General features: G+C 34.6%; 1 protein-coding gene across 2 annotated transcripts in view; it reads right to left on the minus strand.

Annotated features, from left to right (window-relative positions):
- The window catches only part of LOC136037136 (aspartate--tRNA ligase, mitochondrial-like), a 52,751-nt gene that overhangs the window by 18,623 nt on the left and 7,203 nt on the right, over positions 1-26,925 (minus strand). For both annotated transcript variants that reach the window (XM_065719631.1, XM_065719632.1), the window contains 5 exons: positions 25,001-25,099; positions 16,219-16,317; positions 13,474-13,644; positions 11,520-11,696; positions 9,449-9,628 (listed from right to left, as the gene is read on the minus strand). In XM_065719631.1, the coding sequence (XP_065575703.1) occupies positions 9,449-9,628; positions 11,520-11,696; positions 13,474-13,644; positions 16,219-16,317; positions 25,001-25,099 (726 nt within the window). The remainder of the gene's footprint in view (positions 1-9,448; positions 9,629-11,519; positions 11,697-13,473; positions 13,645-16,218; positions 16,318-25,000; positions 25,100-26,925) is intronic.

Below are 26,925 nucleotides of genomic sequence, written 5' to 3' on the forward strand. Positions count from 1 at the left end.
CTAAAAATGCAGACCGTTTTCATTGCTCATCTATTACAAGTTCCGTTTATGGTAAAAATCGTACGCTAGGGAAGTATCGTGCTTCGTTTAAAGATAATGCAATTAATAATTAATTAACATATATCTACTTTTAGCAGCATTGATCCTAAATGTCTTAGTTAACTAAGACATTAAATGCTTTATACAAAGCATTTACTATGCAAATTCAGCGATTCACTTAGATAAAATTATTCTGTCATTCACTTTTTTTTATAAAATAATATAACCTTTCCAAAGTTTCATAGAAGAAAAATTAGCTTAGAGTTATTTTGTATGTCATTTCAGCTTCAAATTTTCTAACTTTCCAGTCTTAAAAGCACATTTACATACCAAAGCCGTGTTACGTCTATACATTTTCCTCTAAAAGAAAAATCAACACCCCTCAAGAACGAAAAATACTGGCACAAAATTGGCATTTATTATCTGATTACTCGAAACAATTATTTAGATGTGACAGGTAACACGTGCTTCCATTTCTTCTGAATTCAGTACAGGTGTTTATTTTGTCGGAGTTTCAACAAAACTTACGAGCAACTTGCTCTTTAGGGGCCTCCCCCAGACCACTCAGCGTGTCCCCAGGTGGCGATAGGGGAACACCCTACAGATATGTAGGGTATCTCCATAGGAGGGACGGACCAAGGGGGACCTTGTCCCTGGGGTCCATAATATAAACTGGGGCTCCCTCACTCGGGGCCATAAATACAGGTGGAGGAGGAAGAACACCCTCAAATGTACACTCAAAAGGGTCCACCGGCGTGTCCACACGTCCCATGAGTTACAAACCTTCCTCTAGTAATGTGCTGAATTGCATGGTGACGCAGAACACCATTGTGGGAGGATCTTCTATAGGAGGACAACTGCGGCAGGGCGTGAGATCTAGATCTATGGACAACGGTCTCTGCAAAGGGCTGCATCGAACCTGTCCGGTTACCTTCAAGACTGGAGGGCATGCGGTCAACTCTATTCCCACGTGAGGAGTGGCACGCATCGAGGAAATTATAGCCTAATAAACAACACAGCATTCGCACAAGATTCTGATTAATGGATATAAACTTATTCCTAGCTAATTTATCTACAATGGGTTGCCTCCCCGTAGTGGCATAATATTTTTAGGCATGAATATATAATGAGTCGGAAGTAATAGGCTTGGGACTGTGTGTGCAGGATTTCGATTCTTGTTGATAGAAGAACATCGCCAAGTGCTGAAGACCGTGTTGTGACCAAGGTGGACCCAGGATTGTACAAAACCTCCATTTATACTGGAGATCCCAGGGACTTCTTGCTGTTCTAAGCCGGCTTAAGCGCTTCGGTGTAGACTCGAGAAGATATTTTGATGCCCCACTCTGCACTGGTATCCGGGAACATTGCTTTTCCAGAGGCCAAAATAATTTCAATGATTTAACGAACATGAAACTTGGAGCTTGGAATGCGACGACGTTAAAAAATGACTATCGTATCGACATTGTGACTGACGAATTCAGACGATTCGAATTGGACTTATTAGGAATTTCAAAAACTCATATCACAGGAGTAGGAAGCATGAAATTAGGTGATATAGAATTTGTTTACTCAGGCAGGAAGGATGGGGACATAGACAGGTAGTAGGCTCCTGATAAACAAGGAAGCTGTTAAGTCTTGTTTAGGCTGGGAAGGTATTAATAATCTATATATATATAAATAAGTTGTTTGTGTGTTATGTCTGTTACACTATGTCTGTTACGCCAGATTATATCTTCTATATATATATATATATATATATATATATATATATATATATATATATATATATATATATATATATATATATATATATATATATATATATATATATATATATATATATAAAAAGAAAACAAACTAAAATCTAAAAACTGGGAATTGCATAAATATTTTGAAATATTTTGACAATAGATTAAAGTAATTCGAAAACCTTAAAACAGATACTTAAAATTTGAGGTTTATTATAAATTGTTGAGCTTTAGCAAGCTTGGCACGTAAAGAGGAATTTTTAGTATAGATCTTAAAATGACAGGAGAAACAGCCGAGGAAGCTGCTCAAATAGTTAATTCAAAGAAAAATGTTAGTATAAATCCTACAATGGCAGAAGAAACAGCCGAGGAATCTGCTCAAAGGGTTAATGCCAAAAGGCTTGCGGCTAAAGAACGCAAAACCGCGCAGTTAGATGAAAATCCACCTGGACAGCGAGAGTCAAAACTGAAAATGATAGCGATGATGATTGGGTTTGGGATTTTGACTTGGATAAGGTCATCAATGCCTACCAGATTTAGTTGAAAAAACAAAGGTTCGGCGATATGTATTTCATAGTGACGCTGAAAAATAAAGAAGAAAAAGAAAACTGAAAAAAAGGTAAAAAACTAAAAAAACTAAAAAGAAAAAACTAAAAAAAACTAAAAAATAAAAAAAATTAAAAAAAGAAAAAACCTAAAAAGAAAAAACGTAAACAAAAAAAATAAAAAAAGGTAAAAAACTAAAAAGAAAAAAACTAAAAAAATCTAAAAAACTAAAAAAAAGAAAAAACTAAAAAAAAAACTGGGAATTGCACAAACATTTCAATATATTTTGACAATAGATTAAAGTAATTCGAAAACCTTAAGACAGATACCCAAAAATTTGAGGTTTATTATAAATTGTTGGAGCTTTAGCATGCTTGGCACGTAAAGATTTTTCCAAGTGTCAATGTTAGAATGAACATTGATAAATTGAAAAAAACAAATCAATAAAAAGAAGAAACTAAAAAAAAGAAAAACTAAAAAAGAAACAAACTAAGAAAAGAAAAAGCTAAAAAAGAAAAAAAACTAAAAAAGAAACTGTATCTATATATATATATAAAAATAAGTTGTATATATGCATGTTTGTTTGTTTGTGGGTTTGCATTTGACATCATTATAAGTATATAAGGCTTTGTATATGACGTCATTATAAGATGACACTACAGACCGGGACACCGGGACACAAATGACGACCGGGACACAGGGAATATAAATGACGACCGGGACACTCAAAGAGAAATTACAGACCGAGACACCGGGACACAAATGACGACCGGGACACCGGAACACACGGAATATAAATGAAGACCGAGACACTCAAAGAGAAATTACAGACTGGGACACCGGGACCCAAATAACGACCGGGACACAGGGAATATAAATGGCGACCGGGACACAGGGACACAACTACAACGGGGACGCCGGGGGACACAGTGGGGGATATATAAATGACGACCGGGACACAGGGAATGTTTGATTAGCAATCACCATCAGCAAAGCTCAAGGGAAATCAATATAATAATGAGGTATAGATCTGAATACGGATTGTTTTTCCCATGGACAATTATATGTTGCATGTTCAAGAGTCGGTAAGCCTGACAATCTATTTATATGCACAGACAATGGGACAGCGAAGAATGTTGTATATTCGCAATTTTTACGAAGGTAAAAACATATATCTATCTATCAGGTGGGACACAGGGATACAACTTCAATGGCGCGTAACTAATATGGCGCGTAACGACTTATGCGCGCGGGGGGGGGGCTTGGGGGGGCGAAGCGCCCCCACCAACTAGGTGTTGGGGTGGCGCGAAGCGCCACCCCAAAAGCTAGTAGAATACTAATTGCTCATTTTATGACTAAAAACTTCTGGGTATCCGCTATAGTAGTATATGCCCCTGTTGAGCCGACTAACGGGGATACTAGTGACTCAATTGAATTTTTACTTACAGTTACAGGAGCAAACAGACAGGATCCCAGGTAGAAACATGGCGTTTTTACTAGAAGATTATAACGCCCAGGCAGATAGAAATAGGGATAGATGGTATCAGCTTAGGTAAAATTGGCGTACGAAAAGAAAACAGTAATGGCTACAGACTTTTGTAATTTTGTAGGTGTAACAGTCTAGTCATAACCAATACGGTGTCTGGTCACGAAATGGCGCATAAGTTGACATGGTATTCACGTGATGGTAAGACAGCAAACCTTATTGATTATGTTATAGTAAGCCGAAGACTGACAGGATCAATACAAGATGCTTGGGTATATAGGAGTGCTGTTAAAGTAAAGATCATCATCTGGTAGTGTCTAGGGTTAATTTAAAGCTGAAAGTTCGGAAGGGTAACTACCTCCCGGGAAATCATGATGCTGGTAGACTCCAGGATGAGAATTTGAGAGAAACTTTCCAAGAACAGTTGAATACTAAAGTTGAAAGTTTAAAATTTGACAATATGGAAGATGGTTGGAATAATTTTAAAAAACAATTTGTGAAGTAGCTGATGGTGTCTTACAGAAGAAAGTTAAGACTAAAGCTAGGAATATTAGTGAAAAAAAATTACGTTTAATAGAGAAGAGAAGGAGTTTGTACAAGAATTATTTGAGTGATAGATCATATGAAAACAAAATGAATGTAAAAGAAAGGGGAGAAAGCATTAAAATGTGAACAAAAGAGGTGTGAAGTGGAGGCCCAGCATAAAATTGCTGAGGATCTGGAAGATGCAGCTAGACGGCATAATAGTAAAATAATGTACTGGCATGTTAATAAATTCGGTGAAGTAGTCAATCTGGACTTGTCCCGGTTAAAGATAGGAACGGAGCCACAATTAGTAATAAGGAAAGAGTTAAAGAGAGATAGGTGGAACATTTTAAGAATGTGCTACCGAGATAAAGTTGCAGGAAAAAATATAGAGGAAAATGAAGAAGTTTGTGATACCTTGGATGTAAAGAAAGATTTGTTTGGTGAGAAAGAATTAGCAACAGAACTAAAAGGATTAAAAAATAATAAGACTCCAGGTGCTGATAGTGTGGTGAATGAGTTTCTTAAATACGGTGGCTCTGAGGTTAAAAATAAGTTACTGAAGATTATGAATATGATTTGTTCAAAAAGGGGAAGTACCTAACGATTTTAGGAAAACCTTAATCAAACCACTATACAAGAAACGTAATAAGAGTGAGTTCCGTAATTATCGAGGAATTAGTCTGGTCTCTGTAGGTAGCAAAGAACTTAGTAATCTGATACTTTTTAGACTAAGAGATGCTGTAGACAAAGTTTTAAGAGAAGAACAGTGCGGTTTTAGAAAAGGTGAAGGATGCGTCGACCAAATATTCACTCTTAGGTTAATAATTGAGAAGTGCCTTCGTTGTCAAACACCTTTGGTCCTCAGTTTTATAAATTATGAGTAAGCTTTTGATTTTGTTGATAGGAGAGTTTTAGCAAAAGTCTTACCCTTGTATGGTATACCAGACAAATACACTAAAATGATTAATGCTATGTACGAGAATAACACTGCTGCGGTTAAGGTAGGAAATGAGGTTAGCAGCTGGTTTCTTAATTAAATCAGGAGTTAAGCAGGGTTGTGTTCTATCCTCCTTTACATGGATAATTTTGAAGGACTTTATATTAAGGGGCATAGGAAAGGCAATGGGAGACCACGGAATCAAATGGGGAGAAAAAACTCTCCCGGACTTAGATTATGCTGATGATTTAAGCATCCTAGATGAAAGTGTGAGCAAAATGAATGAACTTTTAGAGGTTTTGAGAGTTCAGGGTGCTAGAATAGGTTTGAAAAATAACGTTAAGAAAACCAAGTCACTATGGCTAGGAATAAGTAAAGATGAAAAGGTGACGTTGGGTAACGAAAAGATTGATCAGGTGGGCAGCTTCACTTACCTTGGTATTATTTTTCGTAAAGACGGTGGAAGTAGTGAAGATGTTAAAAGTAGAATAGCCGAGGCTCAGAGCATTTTTCCAAAGTTAAAAAAAGTTTGGAAGAAAAGGAAGATAAGTCTGCAAACCAGGATCAGAATATTCCAAGGTACAGTTATGACAGTGGTCAAATATGGTTCTGAAGCATGGGTGCTCCAAAAAATGGACTGGGTAGCCGGCTGTATTTCAAACAGTAGGATGTATGAAAAGTGTGGTCTAATCCTGCTTTCTAAGGTAACAATGAAAGAAAGGTTGAGATGGCTATGGCACTTTCTGCCGATGAAGGATGACAGATTGACGAAGATAGTCCTTTTCGACCAACGGTCTAGGGCTAAACGGAAAGCAGGTCGCCTTCGTCTGGGGTTGGATGATGTCATAAAGAAAGATTTAAAGGAAATGAGAACTTCCTGGGAGGATGTAACGAGGGATGCTTTTGATAGTTTTGGATGGAGGAGTGTGCGTAGCTGCGTTCGCCTCAGGTGGCTTGGTGCTGCGGTGAGTTGTTAGTAGTAGCCTAGTAGTAGTCAAGAACGAAAAATGCTGGCATAAAATTACCATTTATTATCTGATTACTCGAGACAATTGTTTAGATGTGACGGGTATCATTTATCACGATATCACGGATATCATTTGCTTCCATTTTTTCTGAGCTCAGTACAGATATTTATTTTGCAGAAGTTTCAACAAAACTTACGAGCTCAGAAAATTCAGAGAAAATACGAATTTCCCAGCTAAAATCTTGCACATATAACCCCGGAAAACATTCCACGCGTTTGCACAGAAATTTTACAAAATAAAAGGAAAAAACCTTAAAATAACAAGAGCTAAGAGCTCATATGGCACTTGTGACGAGGCAAGAAGAGCTAAGAGACAAGAGATCATATGGTATGAGCTCTAGCAAAATTCTATGAATCAATAGATTGATTTAAAAGGAAAATAAGAGGCTTAATGTCGGTCAGGATTTAAAATAAGAGCTCTGAGTCACGATGTCCTTCTAAATATCAAAATTCATTAAGATCCGATCAACCACTCGTATTTTATAAATACCTAATTTTTTCTATCCCTTTAGCCCCCCAGATGGTCGAATCTGGGAAAACAACTTTATCAAGTCAATTTGTGCAGCTCCCTGACACGCCTACCAATTTTCATCGTCCTAGAACGTCCAGAAGCACCAAAGTCACCAAATCACTGAACCCCTCCCCCCAACTCCCCCAAAGAGAGCGAATCTAGTACGGTTCCGTCAATTACGTATCAAGGACATTTGCTCATTCTATCCACCAAGCTTCATCCCGATTCCTCCACTCCAAGTGTTTCCCAAGATTTCCCCCTCCAACTTCTAATTAAATTAAATAATAAAATTAATTTTTAAAATAAAACTAATTAAATAAAACCCCCTCCAATTTCTAAAAAAAGAGGAGAAAATCAACTAGACAGACAGATATCATGTGCTTTCATTTCTTCTGAGCTCAGCGCAAACATTTATTCTGTCCAGTAATCTTTTATTCTGTCTAAAAAAAACTTTTGAGCAACTTGCTCAGAAAATCCAGAGGGAATACAAAACCTCCAAAATAAAATCTTTCACATGGAACCGGAACACGTTTTATGTGTTTGTGCATAAATTTAACCAAAAAAAAGGGTAAACAGAAAACAACTTGTATCAATAATTGTTATAACAGTTTATTGTTACCCTCTGTACATAACGACCATGCGCTAAGAGGAGTATAAAAAAAAACAAAAAAACGAAAAAACAAAAACGAAAACGACAGCGACAAAATTACGCATTTGTTTCATGTTCAATTAGAGAGGAAACCAAAATTTGTCATAAAGAGGGGGAAACCCCTGAAAAGCACGTTAGTATAAGATATTTCTAGAGAGTGACAAATCAATAAGGGGAGCGAATCTGATCAAAGGCATTACTTTACAGCAGTTTAGAATTGCGCAATTTCCTCATTTCATTGGCGTGAACAAAGCGGTAAAGCAAAGAGAAAAAGAGAGATTATTATCCTATATGTCTGTGTTAAAAAATGTACTTAATAACATTGATTTATTTTTGTGTTATATTTTATTAATCCCACCTCACAATTCCTTACGCGTATGTCAGAGAGGAGCGCCAAATAACACCAACTTTTTACCCATTGCTTCTATGTCAAATTTTGAAGCATTAAAAATAGCGTAAAATCCAAGACAAAATAGATCCTTTAAAATTTCGATGGCTGTGTCAGTCACATACATGGTGATAACAGTCTTGCCACCATTTTAAATTGTAAAGTGTTCATGTAAAGTGATTCACTATATGAAATACTTAGTTAACATCTTGTTTCCGTTAGTTAGTTTGATAAATTGATTTTTATTATATTAAATAAAAAATAATCCAAAATCTGGTGTTTAGTTCATTTGGCAGGATACTACAAGAATATAGTCAAGTGAAAAGAAGCGGATCATTTACACTTTATCAAGGACCTTAGAGGAATTTGAAACTACTAGCGCCACTTACAGAATAGTGTCATCGAGTGGAACTGCACAAGCAAATATGTCTATTATATTATCTTTGCAAGTAGTATACTGGTAAAGAATAAATTAAAAAGGCACAGACAAATTTTCAGGCGATCAAAAAGACACAAAATGAAAATAGGGAGTACAAAAACACAAAGCCCACAGAAAAAAGGGGACCAAAATGCAGCCATCTATTTTTCTTTCACATCTCAACTCTAACCATTATGTTATTTTATACATCTTCTTCTTATATATCTTCTTCTGTTGTCTAACTACAAGCCATTTTATTTTACTTTCTTTCCTTTTTTTGAGGGTAGAATCGAATTGAAAAGTAAGCCAAGCAGTGGCGATTCTAGGCCTGGGCAGGGGGTGGGGGTGTTAAGCTGCTCTCCTAGTTTTTCTGATATCTGATAATAAAATTTCTCTTATTTTGCATTTTTTCACTCCTATGGTATATCTTGCCCTGCCCCCAAATTATGAGGCCTAAAACCGCAACTGAAGCCAAGTGAAAATATTTGTAATTCGTTAGTATGTTAGTTTTAAGTGTCTATGGGTCATACACAAACATATTGTCCCTGGGAAGAGAAGGTTCATGGTTAGACATTGATAAGAAACAGTTTAAAAATGTTCAAGAAATGCCCGTATTTTCATAAGTTCTGCGTCAAACAGGCTGAGAATTTGGCCAAAGACAGATCTTTAAACAGGTTAGAAGATTCAGTATTCTACACATTTATGCACCATTTCCATTGAAATCAGCTACACGCAAGATTTTATTTTCCAATCAAAATATGTCAAATAAATTAGCAGTTTAAAACGTTGATATAGCTTTTTCATACCAAAAAACCGCAAATTACCTAAAAATAATCGAATAGGAGCATACTTCTTATTAATCAATAGCCCATTTTCTTTTCTTTCAGTTTTTCATCCCCTTCTGGTTTAATTTTTTTTTATCTCTTTGCATATTTTTCAGTGAATGACCCATGTTTGAGCCCTTCATGCAAATCCTTGAGCCGTTCGAAAATGTGTAATTTCAATAACTAACCGTCAGTTTAAGCTATTTAAAACCCATTTTTTAGATTGAAGATCTGATTTATTAGGTGCATACTCGTTGATGACAGTGTCAAAATCAACAATTTTTCGTCACCCAATCTGTTAAGTACATTTGAAATATGAACTTGCTCTGATGGAAAAGGTAAAGTACCTTGTTTTTGAATCGGGTGTCTGGTTTATCAGTTCCATATTCACTCATGGCTGTGTTGAAGTCCAGGCGAGGAAAAGGTATCTTTAATTCAGGGAAACCTTCAGGCCAACTATCAGCAATTAGCCCTTCTATTAGCGATATAATACCATCTAACGTTGGGAATGACATCTCTATATCTACCTAAAACAAAAAGATGCATAAGAAAACAATTTAGCAGTCAGATTGGTTGACTGCTCCAGAAAAAAAAGGAAAAAATGGTGGAAAATATGTACCAAATATTTTTAAAATAATATATCAGTCATAAATATTCAAAAATATATCGCAAATGAGATTTGAAATCCCAGCCTCTAACGCACAAGATGAGAGACATAAACAAAGAAACCAACCCTTCAAAAAGCATCAAATGTAACCAATCGATCAGAAAATCAGGACCGATATATAATGGATTCTTTGTAAGGAATCATTTGCTTTATTCATTTTATTTGAAAATTATTAATTGTGTAAATACTTTTGTTTTCAAGCCTCACCAACATTAGAAAAATTCTCAAGACTTGAAGAATATCTTCAAGTTCATTTGTCTATTGATGATTACGCGTTCACAAGCTTCTTGCTCAGGCGTTCAACTATTCATTGGTACAGACTGCATATTGGGAAAGATTACTAGGAAATAGACTTCCTGCTGTTTTTGTAAACTAAACATCTTGTAGGACACTTATTTAGTCCCCAAAACTCTTCATAACAATTTCCTTTGATTGTAGCTTCGCCCGTCTATAATAACTAAAAGGAATTTTAATATAAAGGGTCTCAGAGCTCCGGTACGCCTAACAAGTCTGCAGCAGTGGTCCGTGATACACTTTTTCTCTGTATCTACAAGCTCTGTACGCTAATAATCTTTTCAGTTAATGTGAAAAAATGTCAGAATTTATCTGAATTTTCCTTTGCGTTTTTATGGTAAGAAATATTTAACTATATATTTTAGTAGACTTAAAGTAAAATTGGCTTCTGAACATTATTTTTTTTAGATTCAAAGGAATAATATTCCAGAATTTTCTTCACTTGCTTTTGTAGTATTAAGATTTTTGTAACACGGAAGTCAAGTTGACTTTTTTCTTTAAAGAAAAGAAAAATTCTGAACTATCTTTTATTGATTATCTGTGTAACAAATAAGATCTATTTAGGTACATATTAGTAGCAGACTGCCTCTCCTTCAAGGTTAGCCTTGTTGCATTGGCAAAAAGGCCCAAGAAATTTTTCAGATAGTTATTTCCCTCTATTCTAGCGACTTTTATTTTCTTCACGGGGTCGTGGTAAATACAACAAAATGAAAATATAACAGTTTCTGTGCTTTTGTGGTCGAACATAAAAAGAACAATAGGTTAAGAACAGCAAAAGTGATAATATTTGTATTACTTATTCGTTCAAATTTCAATCAGATCAAGTTCATAAAACAAGTAGCGGGGATAGTCCAAAAAGGAATATCGGTTTTACGGTACTCATTGCCACGCAAAAATCATGTCCAGGAGCATTAGATTTTTATGTAAGTGCTTGAGGATAGAGAATATGCACTTGATTGGGTTTTAGTATAAACTTGGGGAAGTTGCCTTCTAGAAAATTGTCCAGCTTTTGGTGGCAAACGATTGGGAGGGGATGGGGTCAGAAAGGGATTCATCAAAGAATTTAAACAAATTTTATAACAAAGTACGGTTGTTCGCTGTTCAATTCCCTCAGGTACTATCCCCACCCCATGACAAACCCATGAGCTTGAGCAACTGAAAATATTTACTGCCTTGTATATTTTGCACATTCAAGTATATTTATCCATTTAAACTGGTGGTGTTTTATATTACGCGCCTTTAATATAGGAAAGGATATATGCATTCTAATAACTGTAGACAATACTTACGGCACACCACTTCGTTTTTCCATGAAGTCGTACAACAAGACAACTTTCTTTGGGATTCTCATTTTAAACTTAATCTTCCAGGAGGCACCCTTTTCATCCATGGATCATATGAAACCAAATATAAAAATGGAAACAAAGATAGAAAAAATATAATGGAATTAAATATACCTGAGTGAATTCTGGCTGCCTGTCAGGCCTAGAGCCCTCATCTCTGTAACATCTGGCAATCTGGAAGTATCTATCCAGCCCACCAATCATCAACAGTTGTTTAAACTGTTGAGGGCTTTGTACCAAAGAATAAAAATTTCCAGGCTGTCTTGTTGGAACGATGAACTCCTGGGCACCCTGTAAAGTACAAAAATGTAATGCAAGACACTTCAGTCAAAAGGGGACGAAACATCTAAGCACTATTGTAGACTTAGTAATGAGCAAAGTATTTTGGATGCATCATTGCTGCTATTTGTCCCCAGCCTCATTGCATAGAACAAATGATCGTAGAAAGTGAGTAGAGGGCTCACCCGGTTGCTAATTCTGACATCTCGTGCCATTTCTAAGCGACAAAACAAATTGTAGGCCCCTCAACTGACTTATATGTCCTTGGAGAAGAGAAAATATTACAATTTAGCAAAATCAGCAGCGTTAAAACGCACATAAAAGCTAGGTTGAAGAGGGAAAGTTATTGTCACGGACCTTCCTGGAATCAAAAACTGTTTTTTGAAAGTGTATTGAAATCTGAGAAAGTCAAGCAAACTACACTTCATCAAATCCATTCTCCCTACCCCCCCCCCACTTCCTCAACAATTTTAAGATTGTTCAATGTTAATATGTATATGCAACCAATTCAAAAAAGTTATTTATTAATAACTTGTTGATAATAACTTAAGAGTAGAATAGTTTTTGACGACATATCATTCTTCTTGTTGATGCCACGATTGTTGCTAAGAAGAAAAGTTTTAATTGGCACAAATTAATAGTTACTATTTAAATCCATATGAGAAGTATTTGCTTTTAGTATTTAAACACTTTAAGCATTTTTTTTTATGACACTAACAAAAGGCTAAAATTAGTCTAGCAGCACTCGCCAGAGGGAACTGATCCCTTACAAGGTTACTAGAATCGTTTATTAGAATCGCTATTTATCTTATAATAGAATCGCTATTTATTGGATCTCCAGGAAAAGATTTCTTTCAAACTAGCCTTCTATTGGTACTCTTGGGGAATTTTTATAGAAACAGAAAAACCTAAATAACTATTTTAAAATCCATAGCTGACAAAAATGAGCAAAGTGGCACACATAGTGGCATAAACAAAAAGCAGCTTTTTAGGTAGCATTGAAGTTGCCCAGATAGTATTAAAAGCGCTAAGTAATGACTAGAGAGGTTTCTGAGATTGTGAATCAAAATAGCCCCTTACGTTGTTTTCATTTACGCTACTCTTTTTCATAAGTCATATTAAGTGATGAAAACGAGTGTCTATTTTTCACTGATGAAACATAACGTAAAATGCATAAGGTTACAATTTCAGTTCTTGAATTATATATTGGCCCCAGGCTGAGACATTTAAGAAGTTTTTTTTTGAAGACTGTGTTTGACATTTTGTAGACCCCGAAGCCTTTTTATGCATGGTAGATTATTGAAATAAAAATGAGAACCTCCAGGCCAAACTTGGTTTAGGCATTATCGCTTTTAAATTACTGTTATGTTTCTTTTTGTATTTACGTTAAATCTCTTTTTATTGTGATTCAAAAGTGTAAGGTATAAAAAAAGGTCAACAGTGTCAATAAAAACCAAAGCATCAGCAATACTCACAGAAAACTTACAAACTTAAAGAAACAGATTTTATTCACAGCCGCTAAATCTTTTCTTCCTTGATTTATTATAGGGTTTTAGTCATGTTGGGATGTCCATAAAAATAATTGCCGCTATATTAGGACATGATGTAACAAACTGGCATAGTTCCCATTAATATTGGTCCCATGCTCCTTTTTTTTTGTCTTGTTGATGACGTGTACGTGAACATTAAGCTATCTTAGAAACTTATTTATTGCAAAAACAGAAACTCGATTTCGTCTAAAGCAGCTTTTCAAGCGGAAGATGGAAGCCACAGAAAAGATTTTACTCACACCTGGTGTTCGTCTAAAAAGTGTCGGAGTCTCAATATCCACAAATCCATGCTTTTTAATTAGATATTCTCTCATCTTCATTATGACTTCGGATCGTAAACGAAGTGTTCGCTGCATTTCAGGCAGTCTGAGGCTTAAATACCGATATTGAAGCTGTAAATGCTCTGATGCCTGAAATAAAATATATACAGCCGATTTCCAACTATTCGGGGGGGGGGGGAGAAAATCTAGTGATAATTAAAATAATAGTTATGACAAAATGTCCTCAATAGGAAAAATATGTCCTAAGCGGGTGAATTGATTTTAAATGAAATCGAGAGTGCTTTTTTTCATTATTTAGGATGACAAAAAATTTAATAGCTCTGCTTTACAAGGTAATACTAAATTTATGAACAAAGCAGTAACACGTGACACGAGGTAACACTAGTTTTCAGCACAAAAAGAACTAAAAATACTGGCTTAGGCTATAAACAAAGCACAAAATTAGAATAATGAATTTTCTTTGCTCGATACTTTGGCACTGAAACCAGCATAAAAAAAAAATCAGAAGGAAAGAGATTGGAAAAACAGAAAAAAGACAGAAGGAAACGAGCTGAATTAGAAGAAGAAAAAGAAGACAGAAAAAAAATGGTTCTCATATAATACACAACACCGTCTGTTTGGGAAGAAAACGTGCTTTAAAGAAGAGAACTCAATCTCGGGAGTTGGGGAAGTCTTATCTTTTCCCTAGAAACGACTATTCACAAAGATATTCGATTAAATAAAGTTGTTCCATTTCCTGTAGGGTTACCTAGAATACCTGTCATTTTATCAGTTTTTGTTACAGCACCATCTTTTTCCCTTTTAAATTTGATAATATCACTAGATTTAGATTTATGGTTATAAAGGATACAAAGGATGTAATATAAAGGCTAGGATACAAAGGATACAAATAAGAAAGGATATAAATATAAATTGATTAATAAAGACAATTGTTAAAGATGCACAAACAATTATCTGATTGTTTAAACAATGAAAGCACTATATATTCTACAAATTACGACTACTAAAACCTTTTCATTAATTATTCAAGATATTAAATGTAATAGAGAAACCTTTACAACCTTGCAACAAAGCATACACGTAAAAAACGCATATCTTCACCACTAGCCTTTGCTGCACCTCGCAAAGCTCATACCCTCTTTTTGTAAATCTATAAACTCAAACATAAAAAGAAAATGGAAATAAAATAAAACCTTACAGAAGAAAATGAAATATGGTGTCGCCGGAGCCCAAAGATTGTAATTTTATGAACAATTGTCAAAGCTTCTGTCCTGAGCCACTGTTTATAAACCAGGCGGCCAGATTTAGTAAATGTCTTTTTCCTTGATTTCGACGCAACGCTTATGCAACAGAAGCGGAAAATTGAAACGATGAGGAAGTGTTCTGAAAAGCCTCTAACATACTAATTTCTTCCCAAATATTGTCTACCAATACAGAGTCCTTGGGATCTTTTACTAGATTTATCATACAGGTAGGATAAATGGATTTCCGAAGATCATCCTTTCTGATGTCAAAAAATCAAGCCTTAAACCTTTACTCTGATGGACCAATCATAAAGTTTTACTTGAGAGTTGAACATTGTCCAGTTAAAAAAATTACGAATAGGATTCATAGCTTTAATCGTAGGGAACTTGGGTCTTATCCACAGGTTTAGTCACAAGGCAGCTCGGGTAATACAAACGCTATAAAGATAGAAAAACTGAAAAAAATATATACAGCTCCATCTATGCTTACTTGCAGAAAAAAATAAAGAGAAAAAACTCAGCCTCCCTCCAAGAAAATAGTCTTATTTATTGCTTCATAAACACATTCCCAACTGTATCGTATGGTGTATTATAAATTAATCAGAAACCTTAGTGTTTACTCTGTGAGAAAAAATCAGCTATGAAGTTCAAATTAGACAGCATAATAGTTTCATGCGGATTAAAATAATTCCATTTTGCAGATCAGCCTTTGATAAATTTTGTATTTTAAAACAGATACATTTTTAACCAAGTTAAACATGCACCCAAGCTAAAATATTTCAATATAACCGCTGAGTCGTCCCGATTCATTACGTTACAAAAAAAAAAAAAAAAAAAAAAAAAAAAAAAAACAGATACAAGAGATAAAACCCATTTCGTGCAGAAGAGTAGCGGTTAGTCTCTATCATCAAATGTTAAGAGAATATAACAGAAATAAATATGGGCACCAGCATTATTGTGAGAGAAAGAAAGTTGAAAGTAAAATGTCACTATATAGCCCAATTTGTCCCAAATTTATTGAGCTTCTCAACTAAATAACTTAAAACAAGCATTAATTTTTTGCTTACTATTCTTATATTTCATATTTCAATGATCATACTTCATCCATAATCTTACTAGGCGGAGTATTCACGTTTCGTAAGTTTCTTAAAATCTGAAATCTTCATCATTTTTTTATAACTTGTCCATATTTGTCCATAGGGGTTACACTCACAGAATTGTGTTTATTTTGAAATGTAAAAATTAATACCTTTAGTAAAATCACCAAGATAAGCAGTGTACTTCAAAGTGAAGTTATGAAGGCGTGGACACCTTCAGGATTTTACTGGATACCGTTTTCTTTTTTCTTTTTTTTTTTAATTATTATTATTTATAGTGGCAAACTTGGATTTCTTGCCTCATCAGATTCCCAGAGTCAATGATCTTGACTGATAAAACATAAGATCAACTTTTACTTTACCTTAGATGTATCCTTTGGTAAAAACTTGAGATCCTTCTTTGCTGGTCCTAAAACTTCTAGATCTTCCAAAATAACTTCTATACAGCCAGTCTGCATCTTCTGCAATTTAGTAAAACCAATAAATAGGGCATATTTTTTGGCTAATATGTAATACTGCCACTACGTGAATACACCCAGCCAAACCTCTAGTGTCCAACTATACACTCAAAAAAGTGTTTAACGTAAACTCATAAAGTGTAACAGACACAGCTGAATATACTGCAACTTTTAGCAAAAAGCATCTTAGCGAGTCTGTATATCATCAATGTATGGCTTGTGATTATTTCAAAAGTTGCATAAGTATGACTACTCTTTGTTTCGTTTATTACATTTTTCGTCCAGTTTCAGTGAATTTTAACTAAGTAGACTAACCTATAATTGCCAGATAATCTAATAGAAAAAATTTTGTTATTAGAGACACACGTAGTAAGTGTGAGCAGTTTGAAGGTATGAAGATACCACCTTCTTCAGGCAGAAAGATAGAAAAAAACGAAACAATAATGGTTAAAAGTCTCCAATGAAGCTGGAAGGCAATTTTGACTTATGGATTTAACTTCTGATTGGTTCCTGATGGTTGTCAACCGAGTATCTATACAGTTTAGGAAAAAGTCCTTCAACAAGGTTATGAAAGAAGATAATAATACCGAACAGGTATCGCACACGAGTCCAGCAAAATATGAATAGTGACAGCTATAGGCGAATACAAGCTAAAAGACTAATAGCACAAACTAATGCAGTTTACGAAGAGAAAATTAGATGAAGAGACAAATGTAAAGATTAGAAAAGCGAGAGGAAGACTTGGAAGTCTGCCAAACTTAAGACAAACTTGGAGGTTCGAGATGCGAGAAATCTCGTCCGTATGAGACGATCACTGTGTAATCCTTTTTATAATGGTATTCTTTATCTTAGATTTGCAGAATAAAATGAAAAATAATTATGGTATTATATTTTTGGAGCTTGGGTTGTGAGCACTGTTCAAGATATGGAATTCCCTGTACACACTTTTATGTAATTAAAATGTTGTAATATGACAGCCAGCTCAGGTCTTATATTCACAACTGGCTTTCATTCATACTTTAAGAAAGTTATACATTTTTAGTGGACCTTAAGAAAAAATTAGATGAAGAGAAAAATGTCAAGATTAGAAAAGCGAGAGGCAGGATTTCTCGCATTGGGTAAAAAAAACTAATAAAAGCCAAAATAAATACTACCTCACTCGTATACACTTGCCAAGAGCAACTAGAAGAAAAGGAATATCCTGGGAGCAAGAGGAATTGGGAATAAATGAACTATTGCGAATATTTTTTTTTTAAAGGAATACGTAGATAGAGGTAATTTGGAAATAGACTATGACTAACCAAACCCATTGACCAAAAAACTAGTTTGGGGCTCCCTCAAAGAAATGAGAGAAAAGTAAACCCTGGGACTACATGGAATTCCAGCTTTTTTGGGAGTGGGCATCGCATGATTATGAGTATTTCGAATTATTTCAGTAGTATTTTCAAAATGTCACCTCTAAGTAGTGAACTAGGTAAGATTTTTTTCTCAAAATATTTGCTTAGTAGTCGAACTAAAGGGCAAGAAAAGGGCAAACTACCAGCCAAAGTACAAGAAGACTTTAGAGCAAATTGGAGCCGTATTGATCGGTTCGTTTTCTTACAGTCAAGAAACATGAAGTAAAATAACACAAGGGGGGATATACCATTTCTCATTTTTCTTGAATTGGGTATTAGACGGTGTAGACAAGAACGTAATAATTAGAAGTCTATTGACCTTGAGATTCCCAAGAACTTTGCAATGATAATTGTGAAGATGCAATTAGCCTTAAAATTAATGGCGATTTTAGCAATTAGTGGCAAGCATCTACATAATGGCAATTAGTGGCAATTTTAGTGGCAAAATTAGTGAAAAAAAAAATTAGTGGTAAAAATCTATTAAGACGTGGTTGTACAATCAACGTAAACAAAGATGCACATTATGTTCAAGAATGTCTTCCCTCAATATCATCGTACTGAAAACTATCTGACACGAGATATGGCCCCTAATGTAGGTTTGAAATCTAATATTTTTATATGACATGCAGAATCTTAAGATATTCCTAAACCTACCCTAAGAGTATTCTGAAGAAGATGTCGTTAGTCTCAGTTACTGAAAAGAAACATATGCAAAGTTTGTCTGATGGAACTAAACAGCGAAATTGAAACTTAAAAAAAAAAAAAAAAAAAAAAAAAAAAAAAAAAAAAAAAAAAAAAAAAAAAAAAAGTTTATGCAACGTATAGCTACAAAGCTACCTAAAAAAATTGATTCCTGATATTCCTCTGCATAATATTCGTAAAATTTTGAAAACTAACGCTTTACTGAGAACACAAAACCGACGTAAAAAAAACAGGAGGTTCTGTTAGGAGCAGAAATGCCCTTTAGTAGCCTGCAGAAGATAAAAGACTAGTTTCTAGGGCTATCAATAGTCTTTCACCAGCCATGATATCAGTAACTTTTAACATACAATTTAAATTTTCTAAAAAAAAAAACTCATGCGATTTCCGTTTTCAGAAAAAGACTAGTTTTTCAGAATTTGGCAAATACAAGCAAATGTCAAGAGTCAGTCTATTTAAGCTAGTTTTGTAGATATATTTTATATAAACTACAAAGCAACGATGTTTGCTCGTCTTAAGTTTCAACTTCACTCTTTACTTGCAAAAAACTTTGTTTTTGTAAATTCATTTTTGTTCGTTTTTACCTTTAGTGAACATACATATTAAACCTTACAAAAAGATTTTGTCAAAAAGAAAAAAAAAATAGAATTAGAAAAGTTAACATCAGTTTTTGTTAAAACATGGCCTTAAATGTGAGCTTTTGTTCCATAGAATCCCAAAGTTGCAAATAAAAACTTAATAATTTATGAAATGTCGCCCTTAGGAATATTATGGTATTTTTTATGTAAGGCATGAGATTCACTCACATAGCGTATAGTATTGGAAAAACAAAACCGCCGGTTATATTTATGTTTGCGTTGCTGAATTCCTTAAACAGACTATCACTAAAATCATATACTTCAAATCTTTTTGCTCATTAAGGCTATGAGACAAGTCCTTTATTTCACACTCATAGGAGGGGGATTTTCCTAAGTGGAAAAACTGGCACACATTCCAAAAAGGGCAAGAGAAAAAAATCGGCGCATTATCAAACAATGTTTTTCCAAATAAACTTTCTTCTAAATTATAGAGAAAAAAGTAGAACTGGTAAGCAAAAATTTCTGGAATTGGCTAATACATTAACTCCTCAAAATTACTGGAAGTTTAATTCGCTATCTCTACTGCTTTGTTGAATATATATATATATATATATAGGTTTTTCTAAAAAGCTATCTGTTTACCCTAGGCACCTACAAACGTATATATTCATTTATAAACCAATTATAAAATTAAAAGACATTAAACAAATAAAAAAGGCAATAATGCCCAGCCGTAAATAGGCATCAGAGGTCAGATTGTTTCAATGATGGTGGAATACAGGCATAATACAGATATTATTAAACAGTAGTGGGGGCTTATTGGATTCGGGCGGACACATAGCCACTACTCTCTTCTTCCTTAATGATTCAAGATCATGAAGAAGTTTAATGGCGTTCCCCTTAAGCGACAAGTGTTATTAATCAAACAGTTCGTGGTAACGAACTGTAGTAAGGAGCGACCCGGCTCAATAGTAAACGAAACTCTAAAAAACGGAATTTTGATGCTAAAAGATACATCAAAAGAATCGGATTTTCATGCTGATTTTAAATACCTGCCTTATTTTTGAAAATAGGGGGAAACACCCCCTAAAAGTCACAAAATCTTAACGAAAATCACACCATCGCATTCAGCGTTTCAGAGAACACAATAACAAAAATTTCAAGTTCCTATCTAGAAAAATGTGGAATTTCGTATTTTTTTTCCAGACGACGGATCACAGGTGCGTGTTTATTTTTTTTTTTTCCCAGGGGTCATCGTATGGACCAAGTGGTCCTAGAATGTTGCAAGAGGGCTCATTCTAAGGGAAATGAAAAGTTCTAGTGCCCTTTTTAAGTGACCAGTAAAACTGGAGGGCACCTAGGCCCCCTCCCACGCTGATTTTTTTCCAAAAGTCTACGGATCAAAACTTTGAGGTAGCCATTTTGTTCCACATAGTCAAAAACCATAAAAACTATGTCTCTGGGGATGAATTACCCCCCACAATCCCTGGGGGAGAGGCTGCAAGTTACAAACTTTGACTAGTCTTTACATACAATAATGGTTATTGGGAAGCGTACAGACGTTTTCAGGGGGATTTTTTGTTTGGGGTGGGGTTGAGGAGAGGGGGCTATGTGGGAGGATCTTTCCTTGGAGGAATATGTCATGGGGGAAGAGAAATTCAATGAAAATGGCACGGAATTTTCTAGCATTACTATAAAAAAAACAATGAAAAATAAACATGTAAAGTTTTTTAATTAAGTAGTAGCATTAAAACTTAAAACAAAAAGAGATTATTACGCATATGAGATGTTCTAAAATACTTTAGCATAAAGAGCGAGGTATTTTGGAGAAGATAAATACCTCGCTCTTTATGCTAAAGTATTTTTAGTAATTTCAACTGTTTATTCTACGGCCTTTTTGATTCAGGGGTTATTCTTAAAGAATTGCGACAAAACTTAAGATTTAGTGTAAAGAGCGAGGTATTAACGAGGTGACAAACCCCCTCATATACATAATAAAAATATAAGAATATAAAAGTTTGTTACGTAAGTTGATTCTTAATTTACGTATAATTTTTTCTAATAAAAAGGTTCGTTAAAAATTAAAAGTTCTAGTTGCCTTTTTAAGTAACCGAAAAATTGGAGCGCAGCTAGGCCTCCTTCCCCACCTCTTATTTCTCAGAATCGTCTGATCACAACTAAGAGAAAGCCATTTAGCCAAAAAAAGAATTAATATGCAAATTTCATTTAATAATTTATGTGCGGAGAGCGAAAATCAAACATGCATTAATTCAAAAACGTTCAGAAATTAAATAAAAAAAACTAGTTTTTTTAACTGAAGGTAAGAAGCGACATTAAAACTTAAAACGAACAGAAATTACTCCGTATACGAAATGGGTTGCACGTTTGCTTTTTGTTCATGAAACTTGTTCAATGCTGATTTATTGTTCATGAAATATAATTTATGTTGATTTCTTCTTCGGAAAACCTGCTGTAAGTGTATTTTTTCTCCTTGAAAATTTTTCTAAGTTAATTTTATTATTCAAAAAACCTAATGTATTTTTGAGTTCTTCTTTGTGAAACTTATTGAGTATTGGTTCTTCTTCATAAAACCTGTGGTGTATTTAGGTTTTCTTTATGAAACTTAATGCATTTTGATTTTTTGACTGTGAAACTTGTTGCATGTGCATTTTTTGCTTCTTGAGACTTGTTGTGTGCTGGTTTTATCTTTATGAAAATTATAAGTACGTTAGTTTTTTCTTCGTGTAACTTGTTGCATGTTGATTTTCTTTCTCTTCGTGAAACAGGTTTTATGTTGATTTTTTGCTCGTGAAACTTGTTATGTGTTGATTTTTCTTTATGAAACAGAACGTATCTCGATTTTTTCTTTGTGAAACGTGTTGTATAACAACTATATAACAACTAGTATATAACAGGAAAATGTCTGAAAATGTTTTAGGTGCGATAATGCATGCCAGATGGTGCCACATGCAAACCACTGTGTGCCATGCTGGCGCCAACTGGTAGGAGTCATCAGAAGAAACGGTATTGGGAATTTTCCTCGAAGCTTAAATGATCGATTCTAGTGTAAATGGTTATTTTTGAAGGAAAATCCTTAAAATACTTTAGGAATGATAATGCATGCAAGAGGGAAATGTTTGTCAGCCACTGAGTGTCAGAGGCTGGCAATTCCCATAGAACATTGCAGTCTAATAATGAAATAGCAAGTTTCCGCTGTTCAAATAAAAACAACGGTTATTTTTGGTTTATAAAGTTATTTTTGCAAGGAAAAGGTAGAAAACCCCTTAGGCGTGATAATTTGCGTCAGAGAGTGTCATCGGGATGTACACTATGCAACGCTGGTCTTAATTGCTAGGTGTCATCAGAAGAAATACTAGTAAGTTTAAGCGATCGATTCTAGTGTAAACGGATTTTTTTGCAGGAAAATGCCAGAAAAAGCCATATGTGTAATAATACTTGACAGAGGTTGCCCTGTGTCAGCCATTGAGTGTCAAAGGTTGAGAATTGCCATGGAACATTGCAATTTAACACTGAAATGGCAAGTTTCCGCTCTTCAAATAAAAACATCTACATTTATTGGTTAAAAGTAATGGTTTTCATGAGCTACAATATTTTATTTTTCGACGCCGTGGCCATACTTACAGTGAATTTCTTAGCATTAATGTTGATAATCCTCGATTGAATGACTTTCTAGTTGAAAATGTCTCCCTCCTCATGCATAATATTGATTTCAGTGTAATAAAAATAAAGTTTTTTAATAGTACTTGTATATTTGTTTATATTAATAAAACTTGTATGTGCAAAAAACCTTCATTGTTCGAATTTCTTGTTCCAGGATAAAATCTTCAATCTATTGTACTAATGTAATTTAACCATCTTATAGCCTATGTACATAGGTAAGCTCTTTCAAAATTGCCTCTAATATAAGTTCAAAATTATGTGTAGTGAAAAGGAAAAGGTAGACTTTTGATCGTATATGAAGGTGTATCATATACTAGTCATAATAATAATTTTGCTTTTATTTCACCTCTCATAGCGCATTCAAGTTCCAATAGAATAAAAGACTATTACTAAAAATATGCCAAGAACAATCCAAAATATTTTCTGATAATACCCTCTAAAGTATTATAGTAATCGATTTCCTCCCCCACATGTAAATTATCGCAGACATGGGAGCCACGCGATACATAAACTATGCAAATTATTTCCATTAGAAAGTATTCCCCAAACCAATATATTAAGAAGGCTTTCTTGGACCAGCTGTCTAGCGCACCATTTCGTGGAGGGGAAATCTCTTTCGGGCCTAAAGGGAACAAAATCCTTTGCAACACAGGGATTCCCCACGGGGCCTCGAAGTAACAAGCCACGCAATAAAGCATTATCCTTAACACAGGTAAACATTTCCAATTCCGTAAAAACCAAAGGAATCCCGATGTGTCTTGAAAAACATCTTGAAGAAAAGTGTCTTAAAAAAGTGTCTTGAAATATCTTGAAACACCTTGAAAACCGTCTTGAAGAAAAATATTTTAAAAAACGTCTTGCAATGTCTTGAAGAAAAATGTCTTCAAAAAAGTCCTAAAATGCTTTAAAAAATATCTTGAAGAAAAATGTCTAAGAAACGTCTTGAAATGTCTTGAAGAAAACATTCCCTATTACGTAATAGCCAAAGAAGGCATGATTTGGCTCGGCCCTGAAGGTTTTTCCTGGCCCTTCCAGGTTTTTAAACATAACAATCAAAGAAAACATTTGAATAAGTAAGCCAGCCCCTATTACGTAACAATCACAGAAATCTCGGAGAAAATATTCCCTATTATGTAACAAGCACCTGCATCTTTTAGTTAACATTTCCTATTATGTAACAAGCACCTGCGTCTTGAAGAAAACTAATAACACCTGTGTCTTTGCGGGATCGCTGTTAAACTTCTTAGTGATCTTAAATCATTAAAGTAAGAAAAGGGTAGCGGCTATGTGTCTGCCCGAATTCAAAAAGTCCTCATTGCTCTAAACCAAGGGATAATCCTTCCATCCCGATACGAAAGAGGCTAATAATGAACGAACTCGTAACACCATAAGAACGAGTACGAATCAGGCTACGAACATTTCTATTAAAAAAGGGTAAAACCCGGACACCAAATAAATATATAGCACGATAAAAAAAAACGAATGAAGTTTCGCGAGATCACGCCTATTATAACGGCCACGATTTATGACAGTTTTCACATAATCACAAAAACATGCAGTTTTCCCTGGCAAAGCTGAAACTGAATAGCATAAGGAGATTGTAAGCCGTCTGAAACTAGGAAAACTAGCCCCTCTCTATAGGTTCGAGTACACGGGGCAAGTTAACAAGCTAACAATCCGACTAGTAAAAAGCCGGTGAGTCGAGTAAGGAATTTTTTTTATTCAAATTATTATATGAATTTATTAGAAAAGTAAACTTTAGGACTTTCTTCAAGAAATAAGAGACCAGTAAATATGGTAGATTTCGGAAAATAATAGCTTTACTGTTAGGTGACGAACTGGTTGCATTTAAGGAAATATTTTTAGACACTAAGAGATATTCATGCCCAATTTAGGTTTCTAATCTTTTTTTGGAAAATTTTATACATGAAGCAATTGGGAAGGAGTAGGTGAAAATGCTAGGTAAATTTGCAGGAAGAGGCATGGATGTTTTCAGAATCGCTTGATATACATGCTCAAATATCGGAGGTTCAGGGAGAGGGGTATTTTCTTAAAGTAAGCCTAAGTGGTGAGTTTGAGGTGGTTATTTCAACTGGTTGGAGCTCCAAACCGCTTGTGAATGGATGAAACTACCTTAAAAGATTTAAGACATAGATTTGTTTATATTATGGTCCAATGAATGATTAATTGGATCTGGGGATTGGTTTTCTAGTTAAAGTGGTTTGTAGGTATCTAAAGTTGAAGCTGGTTAATACGCTGCAATTTGAATCTTAATTCACGAATCTGGTATAAACAAATGCTGAAAAGAGAAAACAAAACTTACGCACTTACCTTGTTTTCTTGACCTTCGGGTCTTTTAGTGACAAGACCTGTAATACTAATTACCGACTCGAAGTTAATCCCATTGACTTTCTCGAGAAGTTCTTTTCTCTAGGAGAAAAAAACTGGGAGTGAGTAGCACTATCTACAACAATTCAAGCCAAGAAGAAATATGATTCACTTGAATAATTTCTATTTTTGTCAAAAAAAAAAGAAAATAAAGAGATTTATTTCATAAATTATGGACATTGGTATTTTCATAAAAATCTATACTACAGATCTATACAAATCTGGGTGTTTTTGTCCAAAAAATTAGGCCCAAAAGATGCTATTCATCTATACCTAAAAAGGATATCTCGTGAAACCTAAACATTCGGCATTAAACTTTTTATTGAACTCATGTAAGGCATACAAAGCGCTTAAAATTTTTCCAGTTTTTTAGCTATTTGTTTTTGTTTCAGCTAGAATTGCTTAGGCTGAAAAGGACTAGGAGAAAAATAAGACAAGTTTTTTAAGGTAGTTCAATTTTGTTTTTCTCAAATGACATGCTGATGTTATACTTAGAGACGGTACATTAACTAAAACAGTTATTATATATTTCTGGATCAATGTCAAGCAGAAGAATACGAAAAAGAATTGTTGTCAGGTTGGCACTCCTTTTAAGGGCATACCCAGTAAGAGGGGGACTTCAGATATGACCCTCCCCCCAAAGGGAAAAATATTTCACTTATTGGTCACATAATGGCTTGAAAAGACAAAAAGTGTCATTGGTATTGCTGAATCCTCCCAATTAAAATTCTGGGGATGAACCTGGTAACTTGTTCCAAGTTAGGAAAATTAATAGTATCTTCATTTCCACTTTTCTTCTTTCATTTTTCTGCATTATATCAAATTCATTTTCTAGTGCTTCTTGTCAATCTTAGGTATTTTCGAAGGACACACTGCCTTTCTATGAAGAACAAATAAAAGGTCAATGAGGATAAATCCTTTTATTAGACAGTGAAAACAATTACAAAATCTCTGGATATTTCGGTCATATATACGGTGACCAAAATATCCAGAGATTTTGTAACTGTTTTCACTGTCTAATAAAAGGATTTATCCTAGTTGAACTTTTATTTGTTCGTCTTGTGAATCTTGCTTTTATTTTATGGCAAATGAAATTACAATTAATCACTTTGAAAGTACCATAACAATAACTCAAAGAAAGATAGAAAGAAAAAAACAGTAATAAAGAGATAGATTAAAGGAGTAAGAGAGAGGGCATAGAGATAGAGGACAGAAACAAAAGGAGTGGGAGAGAGACGATACCAGTACACAGGAGGTGGGTGGGTGAGGGGGGGAAGTATACGAGAACTATCCCTTTGAAACTGATCTAAAAGACCACCCACGGAAAAAGTGTGGCATAAAAATGTCCTCGTGGTTTTACCCCCTCCCCCCACCAAGGGTCATACCTATGTAACTAGATGTAACTAGTATCTGGCTACCCTAGTAGCCAGATCCCTCATTATAATTTGGACAATATTCATTAATGGTACCAGTTATGCCTGCACAAAAGCGGCCAGGTTGACTCTCTATACCCTTAAGGGTGGTTCAAAGGACCCTCAAAGCAAACAATATCAAATTAATGGTATTAGAATATTTATTTTCCGGTTTTTTGCCCCTCCACCTTCCAGGAAAAATGCCCTGATGACCCTATCCCCAAGACTCAGCCATGTGTACGCCTATATGTCTACTACATTTTTTAACTGAGAATTTAGAAACTAAAGAACAGTCCAGAGAATAAAGGCAAATAAAAGGAAAATGACAATACTTTAAAGACTAAGAGAAAGCAATTTAGAGTAAAACTACACGAAAAGACAAAATACAAAACTGGAAAATACAAACAAGAAAACAAACCCAGGTATAAACAAGATTTCATAGAGCTATAAAGACAA

This window comes from Artemia franciscana, chromosome 16 (genome assembly GCF_032884065.1).
Source record: "Artemia franciscana chromosome 16, ASM3288406v1, whole genome shotgun sequence".
NCBI classification, from domain to species: domain Eukaryota; kingdom Metazoa; phylum Arthropoda; class Branchiopoda; order Anostraca; family Artemiidae; genus Artemia; species Artemia franciscana.